This window comes from Nipponia nippon, unplaced genomic scaffold, assembly GCF_047370975.1.
Source record: "Nipponia nippon isolate SJK-2023a ecotype South Korea unplaced genomic scaffold, ASM4737097v1 scaffold_9, whole genome shotgun sequence".
In the NCBI taxonomy this organism is placed as follows: Eukaryota; Metazoa; Chordata; class Aves; order Pelecaniformes; family Threskiornithidae; genus Nipponia; species Nipponia nippon.
Window position 1 is genome coordinate 29848620 of NW_028262413.1, and position 22688 is coordinate 29871307.

At 43.1% G+C, this 22688-nt stretch overlaps 1 protein-coding gene across 21 annotated transcripts; it reads right to left on the minus strand.

Moving 5' to 3' along the window:
* Window positions 1–1946: 1946 nt before the first annotated feature.
* On the minus strand, window positions 1947–22474 carry TPM1 (tropomyosin 1). Of its 21 annotated transcripts, none has more exons than XM_087743017.1 (10): window positions 22092–22467; window positions 21286–21411; window positions 20981–21106; window positions 14582–14715; window positions 13209–13326; window positions 12686–12756; window positions 11789–11864; window positions 11202–11264; window positions 10873–10942; window positions 1947–2884 (listed from the first exon to the last, which is right to left on the minus strand). In XM_087743017.1, the coding sequence occupies exons 1-10, from the start codon at window positions 22203–22205 to the stop codon at window positions 2802–2804; spliced, it is 981 nt and encodes a 326-aa protein (XP_087599143.1). In that variant the 5' UTR covers window positions 22206–22467; the 3' UTR covers window positions 1947–2801. The 21 variants fall into 21 exon arrangements, with proteins under 21 accessions (XP_087599143.1, XP_087599134.1, XP_087599133.1 ...); XM_087743019.1 differs by lacking the exon at window positions 1947–2884 and adding an exon at window positions 8195–9606 and having other exon boundaries at window positions 22092–22474; XM_087743018.1 differs by lacking the exons at window positions 1947–2884; window positions 11789–11864 and adding exons at window positions 8201–9606; window positions 12357–12432 and having other exon boundaries at window positions 22092–22469.
* Between the last annotated feature and the right edge of the window lie 214 nt (window positions 22475–22688).

Sequence of the window (22688 nt, forward strand, 5' to 3'; positions counted from 1 at the left end):
GTTAAATCAGAGCCCAATTTATGTATTTTTACAAGTCAATGCTTTCTAGCTTTACTGAGTTTTGTCTGATTAGGCACTGCATGCAAAGAATCCATAATGGTTAGTGGCTTATGATATACAGCAGAAACAGATTTTCCTGCTCCAGCAAATACATCCATATGCCTATTTACGTGTCTGTTGCTAGTCAGCAAAAAAAGCCACTTGGCGTGATTTACAATTATGTTCACTGTTCCCTTCAGCTCTCCTTGGAACTGGAAAGCTTTTATTTACCTATTATGAAGTTTTATGGATTCATCTGCAACAGCGCACTTCTGGGAAGTCTACTCTACAAACACATTTTTTTCAGATTACTTCTTATCTCCTTGCTTGCACATGCTTGCCCTATTAATGGTGACATGATCTCATTAAGAGACATCAAAACCACAGCCGCCTCCTTACCCTCACACACAGTAAGAGGTGAATTCAGATTCCCCAAACCACAAAGCAGTTTGTGGTCTCCTGGAAAGCAAGCAATTTTAAGTGGCAAACAAAAGGTCTGACCTCACTCAAACACATTGTTCAGGACTCAAGCACAGACCATGGGACCATAAAAGCAATCCAGTGAAGCAGGCAGCACACTCAGCTGTGTACAACTCATGGCCAAGTGCCAGGAACTCCTCTGTTCAGCTCCCAGCATGGCCTCCGAGTCTCTGGGTGGCCTTGGGACCTACCCTGCAAACTACCACCCAGCACAGCACTTCCTACTGGAAGCAGCCCTACTGACTCCAGCAGCACCACTCAAGGCCAGGAGTGCATGGAGGCTTGAACTCTTGGAGCCCAATTACCTGGCATTTCATCCTTGTACTAAGGAAGGAGAAGGAGATTAAAATAACTTACCTCTGCACAACTGTTACTTGGAGCTTTAGACTGTCAGCCTCCAGTACAAGCTTGAGGCACTGCAGGAGCCTTGTAACATATATTTTGCTTCCGAAAAACACTTAAAGGGAAACGTGAACCCAGGGATCTCATCTTTTCTATTCAGGATGACTTGGTAGCAGCCAATGAATCATTCAAAAGCTTGTAATATTACTAAGTTCTGCCCTTTCTAACACAATCGAAAAAAGCCAGAGACTCACACCAATACATCTTCCAACTCCCATTTAACCTGAAATTATTACGTATTACTTTACCCTTTCACCACTACACCAGCTGCTGAGAAAGTCACTTGCTTTCAGTTGCTTGCTAAGGGTCCTCTAATGGAGATTCTTTGATGATCTGCAAGGTTATCTATACCTGCCTCCTACCAAGCTCCTTGCTGCTAGAAGGATGGTCAGCATCAACTTTCAGCAATATACTATAGAAAAAGAAGGAATAAGAATTATTTCTGAAGTTGCTCATTGACAGACCTCATAATTCAAATAAGATACCTACACATGTAGAAATTAGCAACCAGTAGTGAAAAGTTGGGTGAAAGGATCTCTCATGAACTTGACACATCATTGTGGAAGGTTTATCGTTGTATTGAAGTAAAGTAACACATATTGACAGGTAAGATATACAAATACACGGTAGCGTTTCCAAGAGCATGGCCTTTAGCGCTCATTTCCTACAGAAACCTATGGGAGTTCTGCAATGATCTTGCTGAAAACAGTTATGGTCAACAATGAATAATTTTGGAAAGCTCTATCATCCATTAGGGGATAGTTGCATTTTGCACCCATCTGGGAATACAATCAAGTGATGGGGAAAGGTTCTTGCAATATGGCCACCAAAGGGCCGCTCTTAGCAGCTGTAGATCCACATCAGTCCAAACCACCGCATTTTTATACATTAGCCTAACAGCACAGAAGAGACTGAAAGCCAATGTGTTAACAGTGTATCCCAATGAGACAATGCACATGCGCACACTTTACACGGCGATACACAGAAAGCTAGTGTGATGAAAAACAAATCACAGGAGAGCAAAATTTAAAAAATGTCCTAAAATGTGCATTTTATTCCATATCATTATACAATGTTTACATACAGGTATACTTTTAAAACTGCTCAAAGAAAGTGTGAAAGAAAGTGAGGCGAACATCGGTTTATAAATTCCTCCCCCTCCCCCAAATCCACACAAATAAAATACATTTTAAAACAATCTCTTCCAAATTTATTTTTTCTCCTGAATTTATTGAATCTTTCATTTTAACATGAAAAATACAATCAAATGAATACTCAAGGTGAAATGCTGACCTACACTTCTGTATTGAGTTGCAGAACAATTTAAAACCTCCAGAAGCCTTCACTTTTCTCTGTTCCTTACATACCTTCGTTCTATTGAATTAGAAGGCACAAAGTCCAAATCCTCACAGATCAATAGAATTCTGATAAAAATAAATTACTGTGCTGGACAACTCCTGACTTGTCTGATATCAAACAAGACTTCAGTAGAACCTTTTGTTCAAAATAGCACCATTTCCACCTGATCTCTCTTGAACATGAATCATTCTTCTTGTTAAAAATTGTAGTTGGCACTTGAGGTGGGACACTTTCTGCCACAGCCAGGATTCTTCAAAAGACTAAGCATACTGAATTGCTGAACTCTCTACAAAGTGTAGGTAACATTTTTGCTGGGAAATGGCACATTTAAACCATAACGTAATATAGCTTAACCCGCATATGGCTTGCCCATTTTGGTGTTTCCCTGACCCCTGCCTGATAATTTAGCAGATGTTCTTGTGAATGTGGTGAAACTAAAATAAAGACATGTTTATGGGGTTTCACGGCAAGCAGGTGTAAAAATAATAAAACAAATAATGTGGTTGCTGCTAAGAAGGTTTTCACATGTTGTTTAACTCCAGTAAAGTTTGATCCAGCATCTGATGCATACTAAGGTTTTCTTCTTTGGCATGCGCCACTTTCTCTGTTGTGGGATTAGAAAATTAAAACATGAATAGCAGTTCTTTGGAAGTACCGATTCTCAGAACATGAGGACATGCAATCATCATTTCTACTGGAGGGTTTAGAAAGTTAAGAAATGTGCATGCTCATAAATACTGATGTCCCCAGACAACACAACTAGAGAGAATTCCAAATTAATAAAACAAACGGCAAGTAATGCAAGTTAACTGTTTACAGCTGCATTTGTTAAGAAAATGCACTGCCAACAGAGACGCAATTCTTGCATGTTCTGGAAGCTTTTTGGTTATAGGAATGTGGGATAGTGAATGTTTTTTTTGTTTTGTTTTGGTTTTTTTTCCAAAGTAGGGCAATAAAGAAAATAATTAAGTTCTTTGCAGATCCGTACTTTAAGTTTCATGTAATTCAGAACTTGCAAAGAACAAAAAAATTGCAACCAATCTCTTCTTCAGTGAAGTGACCTTTAAGAAATGTATTTCTTCTAGAAAATAAATGAAATTGAAGTTAGTAGCTTTATGTTGCATGCACACTTTTATAGGACAGTCATTTAACACATTTATTTGATACAATAAATGAGCACAATGTTGTAGAACTGCATCCTACCAGAATCCAGTAATAGTAACTTCATATTAATGCAAGCATACCTTTAAACTGACCAGGTATTTTGAGATGGAGCTCCCGGTCCTAGTTTTTTTTGTTGTTGTTTTGTTTTGGTTTGGGTTTTTTTAATGTCAAATACAAGCCCAATTCATAGTAATGCAAAATTAATGCATTAAAGTCTCCAGATAAAACAGCTATAAGTATCCTTTATGTTGGTTTTGAAATACAGAAATATGAATCCCGGTGAATATTTTTCTCTTGTCCATGTTCTAGCAAAAATCTCAGGGCCAATTCATGATGTCAGGTAAACCGAGTGTCTCTCTACAAGGCAGGCTGTTACTTTTTGGATACTGTTAGCTAAATGCTGTAGCTGTTTACTGAAGAGGAAAGGAGCTACTGCATAGCCAAAGAGCTTACTGCTCCTCCAAAGTAGGTGTGCATACAGATAATGAAAAGCCCCATTCAGGAAGCATTTTCATATTTTTCCAACAGAAACTGAGAATTTCATCCATTAATTTATCACAGAATCAACAGCCTGAAAAAATCGATTTCTAGGTTTCTTGCTTACTCCTACATTTACTGATTCATTCTTAAGGAAATTTGCAAGAAGCAGTTTTTAAACAAGTTAACAATATAGTCACACTAAAGTTTAATCCTCATTCAATGCCAGCTTTAGTTCATTAGTTAGGCGACTGTTTTGCTCAAGTTGCTGGTAGAGTTGGTCTGTACAGGCAGCAAGCAGGTTAGAAGGGAAAAAAAGGCAGAATGAAGACAGATTAGACACAGAAAACAGTTAGGTAAGAGTTAATAAAGAAACTGGTCACACACAGACAGTTAAGTAACATACAGAGAAACATTTTACCTTTGTTTCTAGAACTCTAGTAATTAAATAGCTACTCCAAGGAACAGCTATTATAACCTATGAAGAACTGGCCAAGACTCCTGTTGCGAGGAACAGCTGTGAGACAGGTAAGTGGGAACAGAAATGGAAGAACTGCAGCTATATTCCTAGAAGAACCAAGTCCCACTTTAATCTTTTTGTACAATGTGTGGAAGACTTGTTTTATGAGTGTCATTTTAATTTGTAAACTATTTAAGATGTGGTGGAACCTCATCTGTCAGTGGAGGGAAAAGCAACTGCATCACAACAAGAGTAACAGGAGATGTGCTGGTAGCCAACTACCACTAGGTCTGACTCAGCCCATACTCCTTTCCTGGGGAATCTGACAGCTGAAACGTTTTCGTAGGGAAATGTACTTCTGTTACCGGTATCAACACACTTTGATACCTTTGAACTGTCCAGTTGTACTTCATAAGTAAACAAACCCAAACATTTGGCGAAAATGAAATGGAAGCATGAAAACCTGTGTTGCTCAAATACAGCAAACGGAAAGGACAGTTCACGTTCACAGTGAAAGAGAACAGCCACAGCTATGTTGTCACAGTGTATTTACGAAAGTTGTGCTGCAGAGTGAAAGAACGTTCCGTGATGGTTTTTAACTGTCTTGTTTTCTCAAATTGTCCGTATTCTTCTCAATAGCCTAGATCCAAATTGCACTCCTGACCTCTTGATCCCAGATTATTCTCCTACAGGAAACGACTGTTTCTGATTCTTTTCCACAAGCTTCCTAACAGCTTCCACAGAAATCCTCTTCCCCTGCAGGCTCTGGACACAGCAATGGCAAAGCTGTGCAGTGAGCTGGTCTGTAGGACATACTTGTGTGGTGAGCGGCAACTCCTCACAGCTTCCTCCCCAGCCCAAACTCCAACAGCCAGCTCAGTAAAACCCGGGCACATTTCAGAACTGATCCTGGACCAGTAACAACTGGGGTTTGTCTCTCTTATCAGGATAATGTCACATGTATGTGGAAAAAACATCGAAACCTCAGAGTAACTAAACTTTCACTTTGTTTGGCAAAGTGTATTTAGTTGTTATTCAAACATGACAACATAATTTGAACTAAAAATTTGATGCTTACCTTCATCACAGAAAACTCTCTTTAACTGAGGCAGAGATTTACAGTATTTCTCAACATCCCAAATGAGACCAAAATCCCCAGGTAAAGCATGGAAAGCATTTACCGAGTGCACAGTCAGCCCTTGATTACCCACAGGCAGTCTGTCTAGGTTGCGATTTACCACAGAGGTAGAGCCAAGGGCTGGCTCTGTAGGCAGCTCCCTTAGGCCAAGCAGGGAGTTCAAGCTCCGATGCAGACCCAGTGAGGCTCAGCCTCAGCACAGCAGAGAGCTCAGGCAAATGAGACGTCAGAGCCAGCCTTGCACTCCTGCCAACAAGCCTCATGTACATGACTAGCTACACACGGCCAGACCTTGTGGCATGTACAACATAATGCACAGCTCAGGTCCAATGGTGACAAGGCTGCTGAAATACGCTGCAGTGAGAAACCACAACAGCTCCGTGGAGTCAAGATCAGTGCAGCAGGGCCAGCTAGGAATTCTGTACGCAGCTACCTGGCTATCTGCATTACATTGCCCATTTCCAGTACTTTGTCCAGCAATTCATCACCCTACAGTGCAGAGAGCTGATAATGCGTGTTTGAAGGAAAAGGGAAGATTTAAATACTGATGTTCAAAATTACTGGGTTAAAAATTACCAGGTTCCTACATTGGATTTTGCTTTTTTATCTTCTCTTAAGAAACAACAGTATTGCAAAGAATTGAGGGGAAAAACAACACTGCTGACACAGTAAACTAAAACACACAATAGATTACAGGTTGGAGTTGCTGTAGCATAACTTACTGTGGCTCAGTTGACAAGTGACAGCTGACCACATTCCCCATAACTCTTGCATTTGTGAAGTTAACCACGTTAGCTTTTTACAAATGGTCATCCCATTATATTTGGTTAACCTTCACACTAAATGTTTTACTTTTCAGTTGCAATACACACAGTGTATAAACCCACTTACTGTATATCAATTGACGAATAGTTAAGTTATTGAACCTTATTATCTGGACTACCTGTGACTGCTGATACATATCCTGTACTTGGGCTTCACCCCATATCCAGTAACATTAGGACGTGTGTTATGGGATAAAAAACTGAGATGAGACAGTTATCTGAGGATGGCAGGGGAGAAGACGATGCATTCATTTGCAAGCCTTATTGGGAAAACTGGTTTTGGGGAGGGGAGGAAATCTAGCCTAGACTGCACTGCTGAATAATCTTGATGTTGAACAAGAAAGCCACATTTACGTTATTCTACAAGCTAAAAACTACAACTCAGCTATGCTATGGTAAGTTTATTTAGCTGTGGTGACTTAGGAACTTTAGCAATATATACAGTGACAGGCATAATCAGAAATCAATCCAGTTTAAACTGGATTCAGTTTAATGTGAACTGGAAAAATAACTTCTTTCATTGTGAAGAAAATTAAGTTAAAATAATGCAATAAACTCTCTAGTTGCAACAGTACAATAAAGCAAGGTGTCAGTATTTAATGCCCCATCCTTAATCAGGCACTGCCAAATCAGCTGAAAGCCAAAGGCTTTCAAATCTGAAATCTGTATGTTCCACTTTGCAGCAGAATCATTTCATTATTAGTGTAATGGTGAGTTTTCCCACTCCAGTTCTGAAACATTTCTCATGAGTCTGCAATTCAAACACACAAGTCTGAGCTAAGCGCGAGAGTGGAAAGCTACTGAAATCTCCCTGCTGAACTTCCAATCCTATCATGCCACTCAAGAGAAGTATATTGTTAAAAAAACAAAACAAAACAACAAAAAAAGAGCAAGCTTTTGCTTTCTCTTTGCTGAGTAACTGAGGTGTGAAAGTGGGGAAAACTTTTTTGCAAGACATTTAAAGGACTACTTTTGGTTGAAAAAAAGAATTATTGCCCCTTTAAATCTGTCTCAAATACTTGAGTTAATGAACAAAGCCATTTATATAAAGACAGGAAGTCTTCAGCATCAAGCTAGGGAAAATTTCAGACTTTAGAAGTGAAAAATCTGGTGTCAAGGACTTAACTGCTCTCTCAGCCACGCTCCCACGACCAAGTGACCCCAAAGAAGCAGTGTCCTTGCAGATTTTGGCCTAACAATAACAACTGAAAAAGTTCCCATCACATCTATTTGTAATTTTATCTGCATCAGATTTTGAGAAAGACTAAGATCGTAACTGGTCAGTTTTGACCTCAAAATACCAAGAGTAGTACTCTCATCCCATAGACTGTTACCACTGGCTTCGCATTGTCAACATTCAGGCAAAAGTGCAGAAAAAAATGGAAACACAAAAAATATTTAAATCCCTAATGGCAAAAGAAGCAGTTTTTATTAACAACTGAAATAGTTATTTAAATAAATAAAAGGCAAGGGAATAGCAAAAGGGATACAGCTGGGATGTTTATTTTACATTGAAAGATGTAGAGTTTCTGTACAGCAGAGCACAAACAGAGCATGTTCTGAGACAGGTGCTAGAGAAATAGAGTCAACTAAGCTAGAAGACAGGACAATGAACCCATGAAACATCCAAAGCTTGGAAAGATGTTTTATCCAACCCGATGAAGATGTCTTTGGAGAAGTGAAGCAAAGAAAGTTATCTGCATGAAAAGAAAAAGTGAGATAAGGTAGGAAATAAAAAAGGTGCAGTAAAGACTTCCAAAAAAGCAGCAACAGCACAGCAGAGCCCAGCATGCCAGGGCGACTGCTAGAGAAACACCACACCATGCTGGGACTGGAATGCTACAGTAACCGTCCTCATGTATCAGTAGAGTATATTTTAAAGTCTGCTTTCCATTTAGAAATATCCCAGATTGAAGAAATACTGTAACCTCTGTACACAGAGGAGGAAAAAAAAAACCATTTGCTTGACAAGCCACTGAGCAAAAGCATATGTTGGGGGCTGGCTGGAATAAAATAAATAAATAAATAAATAAATAAAAATCAAAGCATACAAGAAACAACATTAGATCTAATGGCCCTACTAAAAACTTGGGCGAGGAAGGGAAGTAATGAACAGATATAGGGATGAAAAAAAAAGAAAAAAATTAATATGGGTGCATGCAAAATACATTTCAAGCTCTGAGCAAAGCTACGCCTTTCTGGAAGCATGCTAGCTTCCAAACAGAAATGCCAGGACTAAACATCACACCTCACAAGCACTTGAGAGCCACAACTCTTCCTCTTTCCCATGCCAACTGTAGAGGGTACATGCAAGTGAAAGGTATGAGCATGGGAAGGTGGATTCAGCACAGCTGACCTCTGTTCAGAGTTTTAAGTTGATGGAAGAAGAGTCAGTTCCTATCAAACACTGCATGGACTAGTCACACCTTACAACTGATCACTCTCCTGCTTTCCTGCCACCTTATACACTCTTCAGTTTTCTCTTTATGACTAAAGTTGATACTACCACATTTTTGATATATGCAAATTAAATTACTACTACCCTCCACAAAATATGCAGAAGCAACCTACAATTCAATTGTCACTTTTATGGGTTTAAACGACAAAGCATTTTAAATCAATTTCCACACTTGTAATTTAGTGATAACAGCTGAAATTTTCAGAGCAGTTAAGGGAATTTAGATAAACACTTTCCACTGTCATTAATAGAGAATATAGCTAAATCTAAATTGTTTTGAAACTTTTACAGGAACTTTGCCAGAGAAAAACTGTGACAGCAGAAGAATACACTCTGAATGCAACACAAACCAAGGCAATTTTCTTTGGTAAACTGAACATGATGTGCCTGGTAGACAATGCTTGAACAGAGGTGAACTGAAAGGATAAACACAGAGCTACAAACCAAGGGCAACCACAAGACACAAGGATTGCAGATAGAGAATGAAAGAGTAAACACAAGCTTATTACGCAGCTTACAAAATCACCATGAGTATTTACCAGGCTAGGCACAACACTCACCCACACTCTGCCACGGTAAAGAAATTGTTCATGGTATTTTGTACACCTAGTCTCACTAAAGGAATGCGTCTCCCACTACAGAGGGAGCATAATTTCACAAGGCCGGAACCGCGCAATCAATGAGGGCAGGGAAGCAGGTGCAGGCACAAGCTGGGAAGACATTTACATGGAAGTCATATCGTTGAGAGCGTGGTCCAGCTCCTCACTGATGGCTTTGTACTTCAGTTTCTGAGCATATAACTCATCTAACATTCCCCCAAGGCAAGGCAGAGGTGTGCAAGGAAATGGAGTGTGATCACGGGATGGAAGGTGAAGGTGGTGGTATGGGATACCATCCAGAAGCCATAGGAAAGGGGAAGAGCGCACAGAAAGAGGTGTTGCGACAGACAAAACAAAAATTTCAAAATTAGAGAATAATAAAAAAAGAAAATCAACAGTGATTAGTTTTATGCAACAAGTTCATTAACTGCACTGCCAGCGGGGCAACCTGTAATACAAAGAAAATGAAGGAAAGAGTGTACAACGGTAGCAAAATCCATGTTTTGCTGCCCTGGATTTTTGTTCTAACACACATTAGGGAGGGCACACAGGAGCTAGGGAGAAAAGATCCAGAAATGGGGCTCAAGAAGGATGCTACCATTTATTTTCTAACACTTTTTTTTTTTTTTTAAAGCCACTCTGGTTTGTGTGATGTTGTAAACTCAGTTTCTGTTCCTTCTAAACACTTATCTTTCTTCTCTGCTTCCTTCCTGAGTCAGTGATCAAAAATTTTCAGCAGCTACCTAGGTATTTCATACCCTTTATGCAGAAGTTAGCTTGCTATGCCAAGCAATCAAGCGCCTTAAAATCCTAGACTTTGTGTAACGCGTCTAAATAGTAAACTCCATATAACTTCTAATTACAAAGCACTATTGAATTATTTTCTCCGGAGGGAGAAAGCACATTCTACTATTCTACTGCAGTTCTGAAAGATTTATCAAAACCTTAAAACAAGCTCTCTGAAGTTAAACAAGCTGTCCTTCTGATTATGTATACAATCCATTAGCCTTACCGAAAAACAGCAACTGGTCTATGTCACAAAATGCCTATCCTGACCCACGCTTATCACAGTAATAAATTAGGTCAGCTTGCTACATTCCTAATTATTACAAACATAACACAGCTCTTTATCAGCTTTTTAGTAAGATAATAATAATGATACTTATCATCTAATCATTTACCCTATACATTTATATACCTCCAAGTAGGAAGAGTATAAAGCAAAAAAATGAAAGGAGTCTTGAGAACATGAGAGAAAAAGGAACAGGCAAGAGCAAAACACTGTTCGCCTGAAGCATTTAACTTATCAATACATTTCAATCGGAAAACATTTTGCCTATTTTACTCTTTAGGCAGACCCATTTATATAAACAGGACAAGTTAGGTGAGTAGAATTGGGTACTGAAAAAAAAAAAAACCAACGGGAGAATAATGTATTTCTATAGTAAGTGAAAAAAAACAAAACCCCATACCTTCTAGGTCATCAATGCTCTTCTCCAGCTTGGTTACTGACCTCTCAGCAAATTCAGCACGGGTCTCAGCCTGAAGTCAAAACAAATACAGACTACTTTAGGAAATGCAGGCATTGTACTTACGAATGGAGGAGCAACAATTCAAATGAGGAAAAAAGTATAATGAGAGGAAGCAAATAATAAGGTGATACTCATTTTTAGGAGAAACATTTAACACTAAACTGTCTCCAAAATGACGTGTTCATCCTTAAAGCATCAAAGTAGTGTTTATATTAAAAGAATCAAAGTTGCATTGGAAGATCCGTTATAAAGAACGGCTCTAATTTTACCTCCTTCAGTTTGTCAGTCAGGACTTTAATCTCCTCTTCATATTTGTCTTCTTTCTGCGAGTACTGTAATTAGAAAGAGGATCATTGATATTAGACCAGGTATTCTATATATACCAAAAAATAACACATTTGAGACTCTCTTCTAATAGATCAACTGTATACAAGAAACGTAGGTATAACTAAACTAGTTCCACTTCATCCACAGTTTATTACAAGAGCCAAACTTCCTTTGAGTTATATTGCAGTGCTATATGGTAGGAACTTTGAGTAGAAATGAGTACTACAGTTTTAAAGAGGAGCGGCATTTGGAGAAATTTCATGGTAGCACACAAGTGCCACTTTGAGGGACATTCCATAAGTAATATTTGATCCTGTCAGACTACTTAACAGAACATGTGGTCAAATAGTACTGACCTATTTGGAATTAGAAGGAATGCTAGGTTCCGATGAGAGCCAAATAAGAATTGAGTAGTAAGGTCAATGGCCTTGCTGAAATGCTGCAAAGTGATCAGCATGTAAAGAAAACCCCACAGACCAATCCAGATGACAACGTAAGGGACACTTTCTCACATAAGTCTCTAGCCTACCTTCTCAGCCTGAGCCTCCAGTGACTTCAGGTTGTTGGTCACAGTTTTCAACTCCTCTTCAAGCTCAGCACATTTGCTGTTATTTCGGAAGGAAGGCAGGAAAGGGGCGGATGGAAGATTCAGTCAAGCAAAAGAAACAGGAGAAAACAGGGGGAAAAGATAGAGAAAAATGAAAATAATTACAGAGCAAAAGAACGGCCTCAAAAGCAGCTGAATCCATCACAGATTGAAAGCAACTCTTCACGATGCCAAATTCCATTTCAAGTGTACATTAAGACGACGACCAGGCAGAAACTATCTACAGCCCTTGGTGTACACAAAAATATTTACATAGCCTTTACACGTGAGACAGTTCAGCTTCTTTTTGGCTGCACAAGAGATCAGTTTTAAAGGTAAAAATGAATAAATAAACAAAAAAGAGACCAAAGAAAACCACCAAAGCAAGATGCAAAGAGAGTAAAGAGCATAGTGAGGACTTATTTGTTACTACTGAGTGAGCTAACCGGCTATGGAAGCTGAAAGACTTGGGTTGCAGTTAAACCTAAAAACTGTTTATTAGTATCAGTACCTTATCCTCTGCAGCCATTAATGCTTTCAAGGTTTGATCCATTATTCTTAACTGTTCTTCCAGCTGTCGGACTTGGCTGTTAGTGAACACATGAAATGCACAAAAGCCATTCACAAAATCAGTGTGCAGGTACAGCATGCAGTGACAAAACACACGCGCACACACATATGAACATATTTACTTTGGCATTGACCATTTATTTCAACCATTAGAGTAAATGAGCAAAACATAGCTTTGAGCTGAACACACAGTGTACTGCCAATGTTTCATGCTGTTACAGTTGTCTTGTAGCACACCTCACACACATCTCGGAGCAGTTCGACACTTACCTTTCTGAGAGTTCAGCACGTTCCTCAGCCCGCTCCAGGTCACTCTCAATGATCACAAGCTTACGAGCCACCTACAAGAAAAGGCAGATGACAGTCAGGGATATTACGTTGCTGCAGCACACGTCACCTGTTTCTAGAACGTACAAAGCAGGGAGTTGGTCCTCTTTCCATTTTTTGGTCAACATGTGAGTTTTGATTATGTGACATCTTCATTATTCATTTGAGTCTTTGTTATCTGACATTTTTCAAGACCTCTCTTTCATTCACCCAAAGGCAACTTAAAAATATTTTTCTCTCTAAGAGACCAGGGATTACTCGCAACCATTTTAGTGTAAAGATCTGAGCGCAGATCTCCTGCCACCTTGTCCCCTGAGGTATTCGGGTGCCCATTTTTCCTTCCACAGCCGCAAAGAGCAGTGTTTGTGATCTTTTGAACTTAAAAGGCAAAGGGAAAAAAACCCAAAGAATTACAGGCACAGCCTAAAGGGCTTTGGAAACAGATGACCTGCACTCAAGAACTGACCTCTTCATACTTGCGGTCAGCCTCCTCAGCAATGTGCTTAGCTTCTTTAAGCTGGATCTCTTGGATTTCCATCTTCTCTTCATCCTTCTGGGCTCTATTTTCAATGACCTTCATTCCTCTGAAAGACGTGAAAAACAGGAAATGCAAGGTTCAGGGCTTGCCAGTTTATCTCCAGCTCTACTGCTACTGGAGTGCAACCTTCAGACAGGGGTATTAAGATGAACGAAGCATGTCAGATACTTGATTCTTCACATCGTAGATCTAGTCCTGTGTATTCACACTTCAGAAGTTCAAAGAAAAGAAGCATGTCTTAGGAAGAAAGAAAATTTAATTTGTTTAGCTCTTATCACAGTTCAGCTGCACTATTCTTTTTCATTTTAAGTTGAAGGAAAACTGATCTTATGGAAAGGTAAATAAAGGGTCTTGCTTCTAAAGACCAAATAAGATGACTAAAGACATCTGTGCTTTTACACTCATTGTGAAACAGCACATTACAACCCCTGCAGGACTGACAGGCATTATGTTTACGGGCTGAACAGATTCCCATGAGTTTTGCCATGTCAGAGCCCTAAAGAACTGAAGCTCTCTGTGCTCTGCATAAGCAACATTTAACTCCTTCATAACAGGAAACATTGTGTATTGCCCCTTCCATGCATGTTTGACCCAAATTCTCTTAACTATTTCACAATGCACTGTGAGTCTCAGGCACTTTTCAACAGGCTGCATCATCAGTGAGGTAGAAATACATACGCAGAATACACTGGATTTTTTCCCAATAAAAGGTATTATCACAGATATAAAATACAACTTGTAGAAGTAAAAGAGAAAACCTTCCAAAGCCACAAATCTTGAGCTCCTAGCTTATATTAAGTACTTCTAGAAACCACAGCCTAAATCTAAAGGAATTATCCTGCTCTCTCTCCTTTGCTCACCTTCGTATAACAATCTCGCCAACTGGAGAATCAAAGCCTCTTCCAGCACTTTGCTATTCTCCAGGTGAGATTTTCTACCCACAGTGAAATCAAGAATCACCTGACAGCACAAGAGTACACATCACCCTCAAAAAGTTGTAATCCAAATAGAGAAGTCTGGGCTGGGCCAAGCAGTTTTCCAAGGATGTGGCATGATACATCAAAAGCCCTACCCTACTTAAATCTTATCTTTACAACTGAGACATGAAAAAGAATTCAAGCCTACACATTTTGGACATCCCTACAGACAAGCTGTAACTGAAGTCCATGTAGGCAAAGGAAGAGTAGATTACACGTGTTCAGAGACATAGGAGTGGCTTAATTTATTTCCCTAACCCACACCCTGGCAATTATCATCTTTGTCATAAGGGTAATGATCCATTTGAGAGTGGCCCCACCCACCTTTCACTCTCATCTGCGGCCTTCTCGGCCTCCTCCAGCTTCTGCAGAGCAGTAGCCAAGCGCTCCTGAGCCCGATCCAACTCTTCTTCAACCAGCTGGATGCGTCTGTTCAGAGAAGCTACTTCGCTCTCAGCCTAAGCACAGGAAAAACAGAAATTAACTCATAATAAGGCACACATCACCTCTTGTAAAAGATTATCGCGCACACCTGCTAGTGCCATTTAACAGCACTTCAGTAATTTCTGACTTCATCCACTAAAAAGCCCATACACAGAGATGTACATGTCCTCATTGAATAGTGAAGTTATTGCTTACAGAGGAAAGTGATTAATGCTTCCTTTAAAGGAAGCCCATTAAGGACTGCACAATTTGTACTAGAAAGAACTGCCCTGGAAGAATTATGCACCATTCCCCAAATATTTTCTGTTATTGTATTTGCGGACATTAACCAGTTATAGTCTCTCCCCCCCCCCTTTTTTTTTTAATCAAATCAACACAAACTAATTACCCAATTCTTCCGTTATCCCAAATCATTTCTTTATGACCTTTTGCCACATTTTGATAAGAATTGTCCCAGTATTTCCTTGAGTTCCATAAGAAAGGTTCAGCGTAAACATGCAAAAATACACCTAGATCAGCATTTGCAATAAGACAGCTGACACAGAGAGAGCATGAGAACATTTAAGAAACACCTGAATACTCACAAGTTCTGTTTACAGACAAGCTATGCAAGAGCTGACAAAGAAGGCACCAGCAGAGGCTACATGTCAGAAGGGCCCTAGTACAGGCAACAATCGCTTAAAATATCCCCCCCCCCATACCACCATCCTCAAACTTCCCCGAGATCTGCCTCACTTGCATTACCTGTTCACTTAATCTTCTGTGTAACACTTGCAACTCATCTGCCTCTTATCATTACAAGCTTTTACTTCTGACATTCTCAAACCTACGCTTGCTTAAGTTGCAGAGTAAGTTCCATAACAGCCTTCTCATAGTAACCTCATTATTAAACTTTATTTCTTTCAAAAGGATATTAAGCACAAAATATACATAAAAAGGTCATTATTCTAAAAAGTTAATTGCTTCCAAGAATAACAGTTACTCTTAATTAGTACTGAAAACGATCTTGCTATACATGAGGAAGTACACATTGAATTTCCTATGATGTCAGGGGCGGGGGGAAGCGGGAAACCAACCCCCTATCAAAAGTATATACCAGAAGTACCAGTTGGGTACTTTTTCTTTAATTAAAAGTTTAAGGAACTGTTATTTGTTGCTTTTACTAACCAGGGGCAGCTGGATACAGTTGGCCACAGCTAAAATTTTGTTGTACATAACACAAGTAAGAATAACTTACACACCAAACAAGTAAAACAACCTTTGATGTAACAGTAACATTGTCCCACTAGAATGACTGGATGTAACACACAAACAGGGGAACAAATATATATTTGAACATTAATGAGTGTTGGCAGCGAACATGTACCAGGAGAAGAGACTTCATCCTTAGAGATCCACATTAACCCAAATATAAAAGCTTTAGCTACATAATCAAGCAGTAGTACTCCAAACCTGTATTTTCAGATTTCTGGCTTTAAAGAGTAAGAAGTTGATCATTCTGATTTGAGAAAGAAAACCACCTTTTATAAATGTTACCCTTGGGAAATTTGTAATGTTACAAGTTAATCATTATCAGGTCAAGACTCCTCATCATGATAAGAGCATACAATATGCCTGGAAAACACAGGGTGACTAAAGTTCAAGCTTTTACTTCCTGCTCCAGTAACTCAATAAGGGTTTACCAACCAGCCTTATATGGCCCAAGTTATTCTACGGCAGAGCAGGACTTCTCTCCTTATATGGTAAGGAAGGAAAAACCCCAGTGACATTAAGGGGCACTCCCACAGCTAACAGACAAACACAACCTTCTGCGTTTTTGCCACAGCACTTATACACCACATATTTTTACAATGAGCAATGACATGGATAAGTTACCATTGGGTGTTAATTATTACTGTTGTAAGGGAGGATTCTATTTTGCAGAAGAAGGAAGAAAAATGCATTCTGAAAATGTGATTACCAACAGACCCTTGAGATGCATGCACTGAAAACAGAAGGGACTCTTTTTTAAGGCAATGGCTGCTAGTCACAGTCTTGAAACTTTTAAAAATCTGGTTTAACAATCAAAAGCTGTAAGCTGTGATATGTTTTGGCCACAGCTTGAGCTTTTTCATTGTTTGTGTATCTGTACCTTGCACAGGAAGGAAAAAAAAAAACAAAAACCAAAGCAACCCTAGCTGATCACATGCCATACATGTAAGGCATTACACTAAGGGAAGGGTCAGATTCACACCTCAGCTTGCTTGCTGCAACGTTCTGAAAGGCTCTCTCCTCAAGCATGCAGAAATACAGCTGCAACAACAGAAAAACCCCAGCACTGACCCCTCCAAACAAAACCCTAAATACCATGTAAATGTGCTCAGCAGAATTCCACATCATCCCCATAAAACAACTCCAGGGAAGGCACAAACACTAACCTTTAGGATCCTAAGCGTTATAGCAATGTGGCTGAGCTCCAGTAGGAAGACTCTACCAGCAAGCTGTAATCACTCCTCCAGTGCTATTCCTTCTGCCACAAAAGGTAACAACAAAGCTTCCCATTTTAATGGGAATCCCTTAATATGTTGTTTAGAACAATATGTCACTGAAAGTAGGAAAATTGGTGTCCTTTACTGCACAAAGCTTAGAAAACAAGTACAGCATTTTTTAAAGACAGAAACCCTTATGAAACAAGTTAATGACTGTGACATGATCCCTCACTGGATATGTGAAGTGATTTGCAAGAATGCAGTAGTTACACAAGCATAAGGAGCCATATTTTGGTCCTTGGGAAGATCACCTGCAAGTCATCGGAAGGCTCTTCCTTTGAACTTGCTGGCCAGAACGTGCAGAAAGCCCCATATTATGAGAAAATCCAATAATCACCATTTTTTCTATTGTAATAAACTACATGAATAAGGAATTTGTTCTTTTGCGTCACTTTTACACAACCACTGAAGACGCTAAAACCGCTGCAAAGGACACTGTACATTTTATAGCAGGAAACATTAAGTTACAGCTGCTAGAATTCCCCAAGGTCAGTGGCAAGGCAAACAACAGCGCTATCACTATTTTGCCATAAATGCTACCTGTAACTACATCTCCCTGCTACGTGAGTCCGTGCTGCTCACACCTGATCTTGTCTCTGCCTACTGTTCCTTTCCCATCTTAGCTAGGGGTTTTGACAAGCTAAACATACTACGGATGTATAGTGACAGAGGCTGTATGATTACATTGTTGTGGTGTTTTTGGGTACTGTGGGTAAGTACTCAGACATGGCCATCCCAGGTTCAGTCCCAAGTACATAATCTCTTAACAGTCACCATGCTGACTTCCCACAGCTGAACTCATTTGGATGTGATAAGCAACTAGCACTTGCAAAAAAAAAACCAAACAAACCATAAAATCTCGCTCAGAACCTAATACAAAGCACCTAATACAAGTCTCAAACATCGCGTCCAAGTTCAACCTCATTGCAGCTCAGCGTTTTGCTGTTGGCCAGCAGACCTAGTGCTATCTACCTAACGCACCGCAGCTTCGCCGGCCCCACGCACCACTCGGGTTACTGAGCGGAGAGGGCAGCACCCCCGGCCGAAGGCCGCTGCGACCCACTCTTCACCTGCGGCCCTGGGCCTGCCCGCCGGGAACAGCGGCCTCCACCCGCGGCGCGGGGAGGGCGGCGCCGCCGCGGCCGGCAGGTAACCATTTTGTCGGAGACGGCGACGAAGGAAGCAGCCCCCTGACCGCCGGCCGGAGAGCGGCGGGGGTCAGCCGCGCCCCGGGGCCCACGTCCGGCGCTCCCGCCCGCTCCCACCGGGCTGCGGCCCCCGAGCCGAGCCGAGCCGGGCCGGGCCCGGCCGAGCCGAGCGAGCGGCCCTACCTCCTCCCGCAGGCTCCGCTCCTGGTCCACCTCCCGCTGCAGCCGGCCTGCGCGCTCCTCGGCGGCATCCGCCTGCTCCTGCAGGCTCCGGATCTTCCTCCGCACGGCCTCCAGCGAGCTCATCGCCGCCATACCAGCGCCTCGCCCGGGCTGCGCTGCCTCCCTCCGCCCGCCCCAGCCCCGGAAGTCCCCCCGCGCCGCAACGCACCGCGCACCGGGGCGGGGCTGCCGGCACCGAGCTAGGAGCGGCGCGGCGCACCGCCGGGGCGGGCGCGGAGGCAGGCCCCGGGGAGAGGCCGGCCGTCCCCAGCCAGGAGAGGGCTCTGCGGCGGGGCCGGGCCAGGCGGGGCCGGGCCGTGGGGACCGGCGGCCGTCGCCAGGTGGGCGCCCTGGGGCGGCAGCGCCCCCTGGCGGCGCAGCGCGCGCGGACTCCCGCGGGCCGGGGCCAGGGCCCGCCTTCCCCCCTAAACCGCCCCAGTACGAGCGTAATGAAGGGACACCGAGCCACCCGCCCCGGCAGCTGCTGCTGCGCCTGGCCTAGCTCCTGAGACGCGGGGAGGGGAGAGGGAGCCCCGGCTGCCCCCTCCCAGTGAGGTGGCTCCAGGGCTCAGGGGATGTGCCCGCTTTTGCGAGGTGAGTAATACCGGCGAGGTGAGGTTTCCTCATCCCCCTGCGTGAGGCGAGTCCACCCCAGGGAGCCGGCGCTCCCGCCCCTGCCCGTGTCTTTCTCCTAAGGCTTGGAACTATCCAAACTAGTAGGGCAAATACTGGGTCAACTGCAATGCCCCAAAGATACTCTGCATCGCCAAAAAAAGAAAGACATCCTTAAAATGTCAGACATATTCCATGCATACCATTAAATACAGCATTTACCTTGACGAAAACAAGCCAGACACTTGCCTACCCTCTGCCTGAGGGACGACTGCAAATAAAATTGCCCCAACTAGCTTCCAAACACTGTCTTCCAGCAAAGGGAAATAGCATTGGGATTGGTTAAGAAGATCTTTCAAAAAGGGAATCTAGTAGCATTTCTCCAGCCTTCATCCTAGGCGAGCTATTTCCAAATAGTCTGCATACTTTTCCTTATAAGGAATATCTCCCCTGGATCTATACGCGGTTCCTTTGAACAAGTTAAATAAACGTCCTGCTAGGAAGCTGCCTCTCATCTATGCAGCCATACACAGAAGACGACAGACATCTGATCCACATTATACACAGAACCCCTCTCTCCTGTTCCTATGCATGCTTATGTTTGTTAAGTTCTTAGTTCTCTTTCAAAGCTATACAACTTAATTGCCATACTGAAGTTAAACCTCTTTTATCCTTTGTTCATTTTAGAAGTAAAATACGATAAAAGCATGTTGTCTGTCATGCGAAGTTGGTTTTTGTAACATTTCCCCTTCTAAAAGTATCCTTCCTCTCCTTGAAATACTTTGCTTGCTTCATCTGTGGCAACTCCTCTTTTTATTATGACTTTGAGGTTAATTTTTAAAGCTGAGTTATAGGAAAAGGACATTCATCACTTTGGAAATACTGTGGTTTCACCTAATCCTGTAATTCAGACCTGAGATTTACTCAGAGAGAATTGGATTGTACAGCAGCAGCCACAAAGATCTGGACCTTAACTGCAGAGACAGTAAACTCGCACGGTTCCATGCATGCAGTACGTTAAATGCATGTCAGGGGCAGACAGGTGGGTGGGATGAGGGCCTCGGAGAGGCACAAGCTCCTGCATTATTACCATATAAAGTGCTGAGCTATATATATCTCGCAGCTTGCTCCCAGGATCCCTGTCCTCTGAACTGCAAACCTAGCAAGTATCATCTTCCGGACAATTTTCTCTTACACAAGACTGAACTTTTCTTTGACAAGTGAAACAGTTCCAGTGAATTCCAGGAAAAGAAAAAAACTTAGGAGAGGATCTTTTATCTCAGGGACCAGTAAGTGAGCCAAACTAGTATCTAGCAGCAGTTCTAACGCATGCATGACTAGGAACGGCTCTCTTGAAGACAGAACTAGCAGCCCTTGCTCTTCTGGATCTCTCTCTCTTGGATCTACTTGCTAATAACTCTCTGATGATTCTGCTTCACTATCAAGATAGTGGTGTTCCAGCTTAAGCCCTTTTCCCCATCACCTGAACAGACAATCCACCCTTTCTTTACTTTCACATCTACAGCGGCAAGTACACACGAAAAGCACGTGTCAAGTGAGCAGAAACCCAATGAAATGCCTCTGATAGTGTGCAAACCTCATGCAAGGAGGCAGTGCTGTGTTTCCCACCTCCCTGCCCAGGAGGTGCCTGGACCCTGCCCTCAGCAAAGCTTTGGAAGGCTGCTTGGTAGGAGTCCTGGCTGTCCTGTGCAGAGGGAGTGTGTCGTTTCTGTACTGGGGTGGTGGTGAAAGGGATGGGGGTAACTTACATCTGTGGCCTTTTTGTCAGCCAGTTCCAACTTTTCCTGTGCATCTTTAAGGGACTCGGAGTATTTGTCCAGCTCATCCTCAGTGCCCTTCAGCTTCTTTTGTAGAGCCACCAGCTCGTCCTCCAGCTGTGATACGGGTGGAAAGTGGTGGAGAGGGGAGGGCGGGCAGGAAAAGGTGCAGCAGGCAACGTGATCGTGCAAAGGGAGAAGTGCGAGTGCAGAAGAGACAGAAAAGGACAGACGGACAGAGAGAGAGAGAAGGAGAGACAGTTAGATTCTCTTTGCTTGCGACAAGGGCACGATACCTTGGCAGCATTCTCCTCTGCGGAGAGGAGGCTATCCTCAGACTTGTGTAGCTCTTCCAGCACTTGGTCCCTTGCATCCTCCGTCACATGCAATTGCTTTTCCAATTGCACAATGTCATCCTCTAACTAGGTGCACAAGAGGAAATACAACGCGCAAATATGTTTCTCCCTAGGCTTAGAAAAGTGGGAAATTAATTTTTAAATCCCTTTCCCTTCCTCCCTCCTCCTTCAGGATCTCCCAGAAACGTGCAACCAATGTGCCCCCCTCTCCCAAACAAAAAAAGCCCCAGGTGTAAAGGAGAGGGAGTGGAGAAGGCCAGGGAAAAAATGGGACACACATCTGGAAGCGGGGGGGAGGGGGGCAGCTGGAATCGGACAAGTCTGCTGGGTGGTGCTGGAGGGGGCGAACACAGCTTTAAGTGTCCTTTGCCAAATCACAGCATGTCCGTCCATTGCTAACCAGGTGTTCGAGGCAGCCTCTCCCAGCCGGGCCCCTATGACAAAGGCACAGAGGCCGTGTGGCTGTCCCAGGGCCCCGCGCCCCAGCTGGGGTGCTGGGGGTGGGGGGGAACGACCTCCTGCCGGGCCTCCGGAAACCTCCAGCCAGGGGCTGCCAGGGTGAAGCTCTGCCTTAGGAAAAGTTCAACCAGTTCTGCTGGGGGGGGGGGGGGGGGAGGGAGGGGAGAGGAGAGGAGAGGGAGGGGGAATACAACAAGGTACATTGGGAAAAAAAGGAAAGAGAGAGAGGAGTCGTCTAGAAAGACTTGCGTCCCGGCGCTGGCCGCGCCCGGGCCCTCGGTGCAGACCTGCTTGCTTCTCTCCTCCGCTGCCTTCTTGTCTGCTTCGGCTTGCTCGGCTCTGTCCAAGGCATTCTCCTTGTCCAGCTTCAGCATCTGCATCTTCTTCTTGATGGCATCCATGGCGGCGGTGGGCTAGGGCGCGTCCCCGCGCGAATTGCACCCGAAAGCAAAACTTGAAAAGCTGCGGGACAGCCCCGAGTCCGAGAGCAGCCGCGGCCCCCGAGGGAGCGGCGCGGAGCGGCGGGGAGCTGCGGGGCGGCGGGGCTGATCCGTGCGGGACGGGGCGCCGGCGGAGTGCAAGCGGCGGGCAGGGAGCGCCTCACAGATATGTACGTTCCCAGGGGGCTGACTGCATTCCTCAAGACATCCAATACTTTTTTGGAAAGGGCTTTTTTTTTTCCCTCCCTCCTCCGTTCGTCCCTACCCCTTTCCCTCTCTCACTCCCCCCCGGCTTTTTTCGGAGGCTCAGCGCTCCCATTCGCTGCTGCCTGCCATTTGACCGTAGATATGACTATATATGGGATGCGATGGGCGAGGTAAGGCGGGGGAGCAATTTGTTCCCATTTCCAAATAGGCAGGACGGGACGTTTCGCTGCTACTCCT

Excerpts from the sequence above, each read along its gene's own strand:
- TPM1 (XM_087743017.1), bottom strand. The coding sequence starts at position 22,205 with ATGGATGCCATCAAGAAGAAGATGCAGATGCTGAAGCTGGACAAGGAG. Across the intron at positions 11,265-11,788 it reads TGGAGGCTCAGGCTGAGAAG|TACTCGCAGAAAGAAGACAA; the intron begins GTAGGCTAGAGA and ends TTCTAATTACAG. Across the intron at positions 10,943-11,201 it reads TGACTGACAAACTGAAGGAG|GCTGAGACCCGTGCTGAATT; the intron begins GTAAAATTAGAG and ends TTTTGACTTCAG.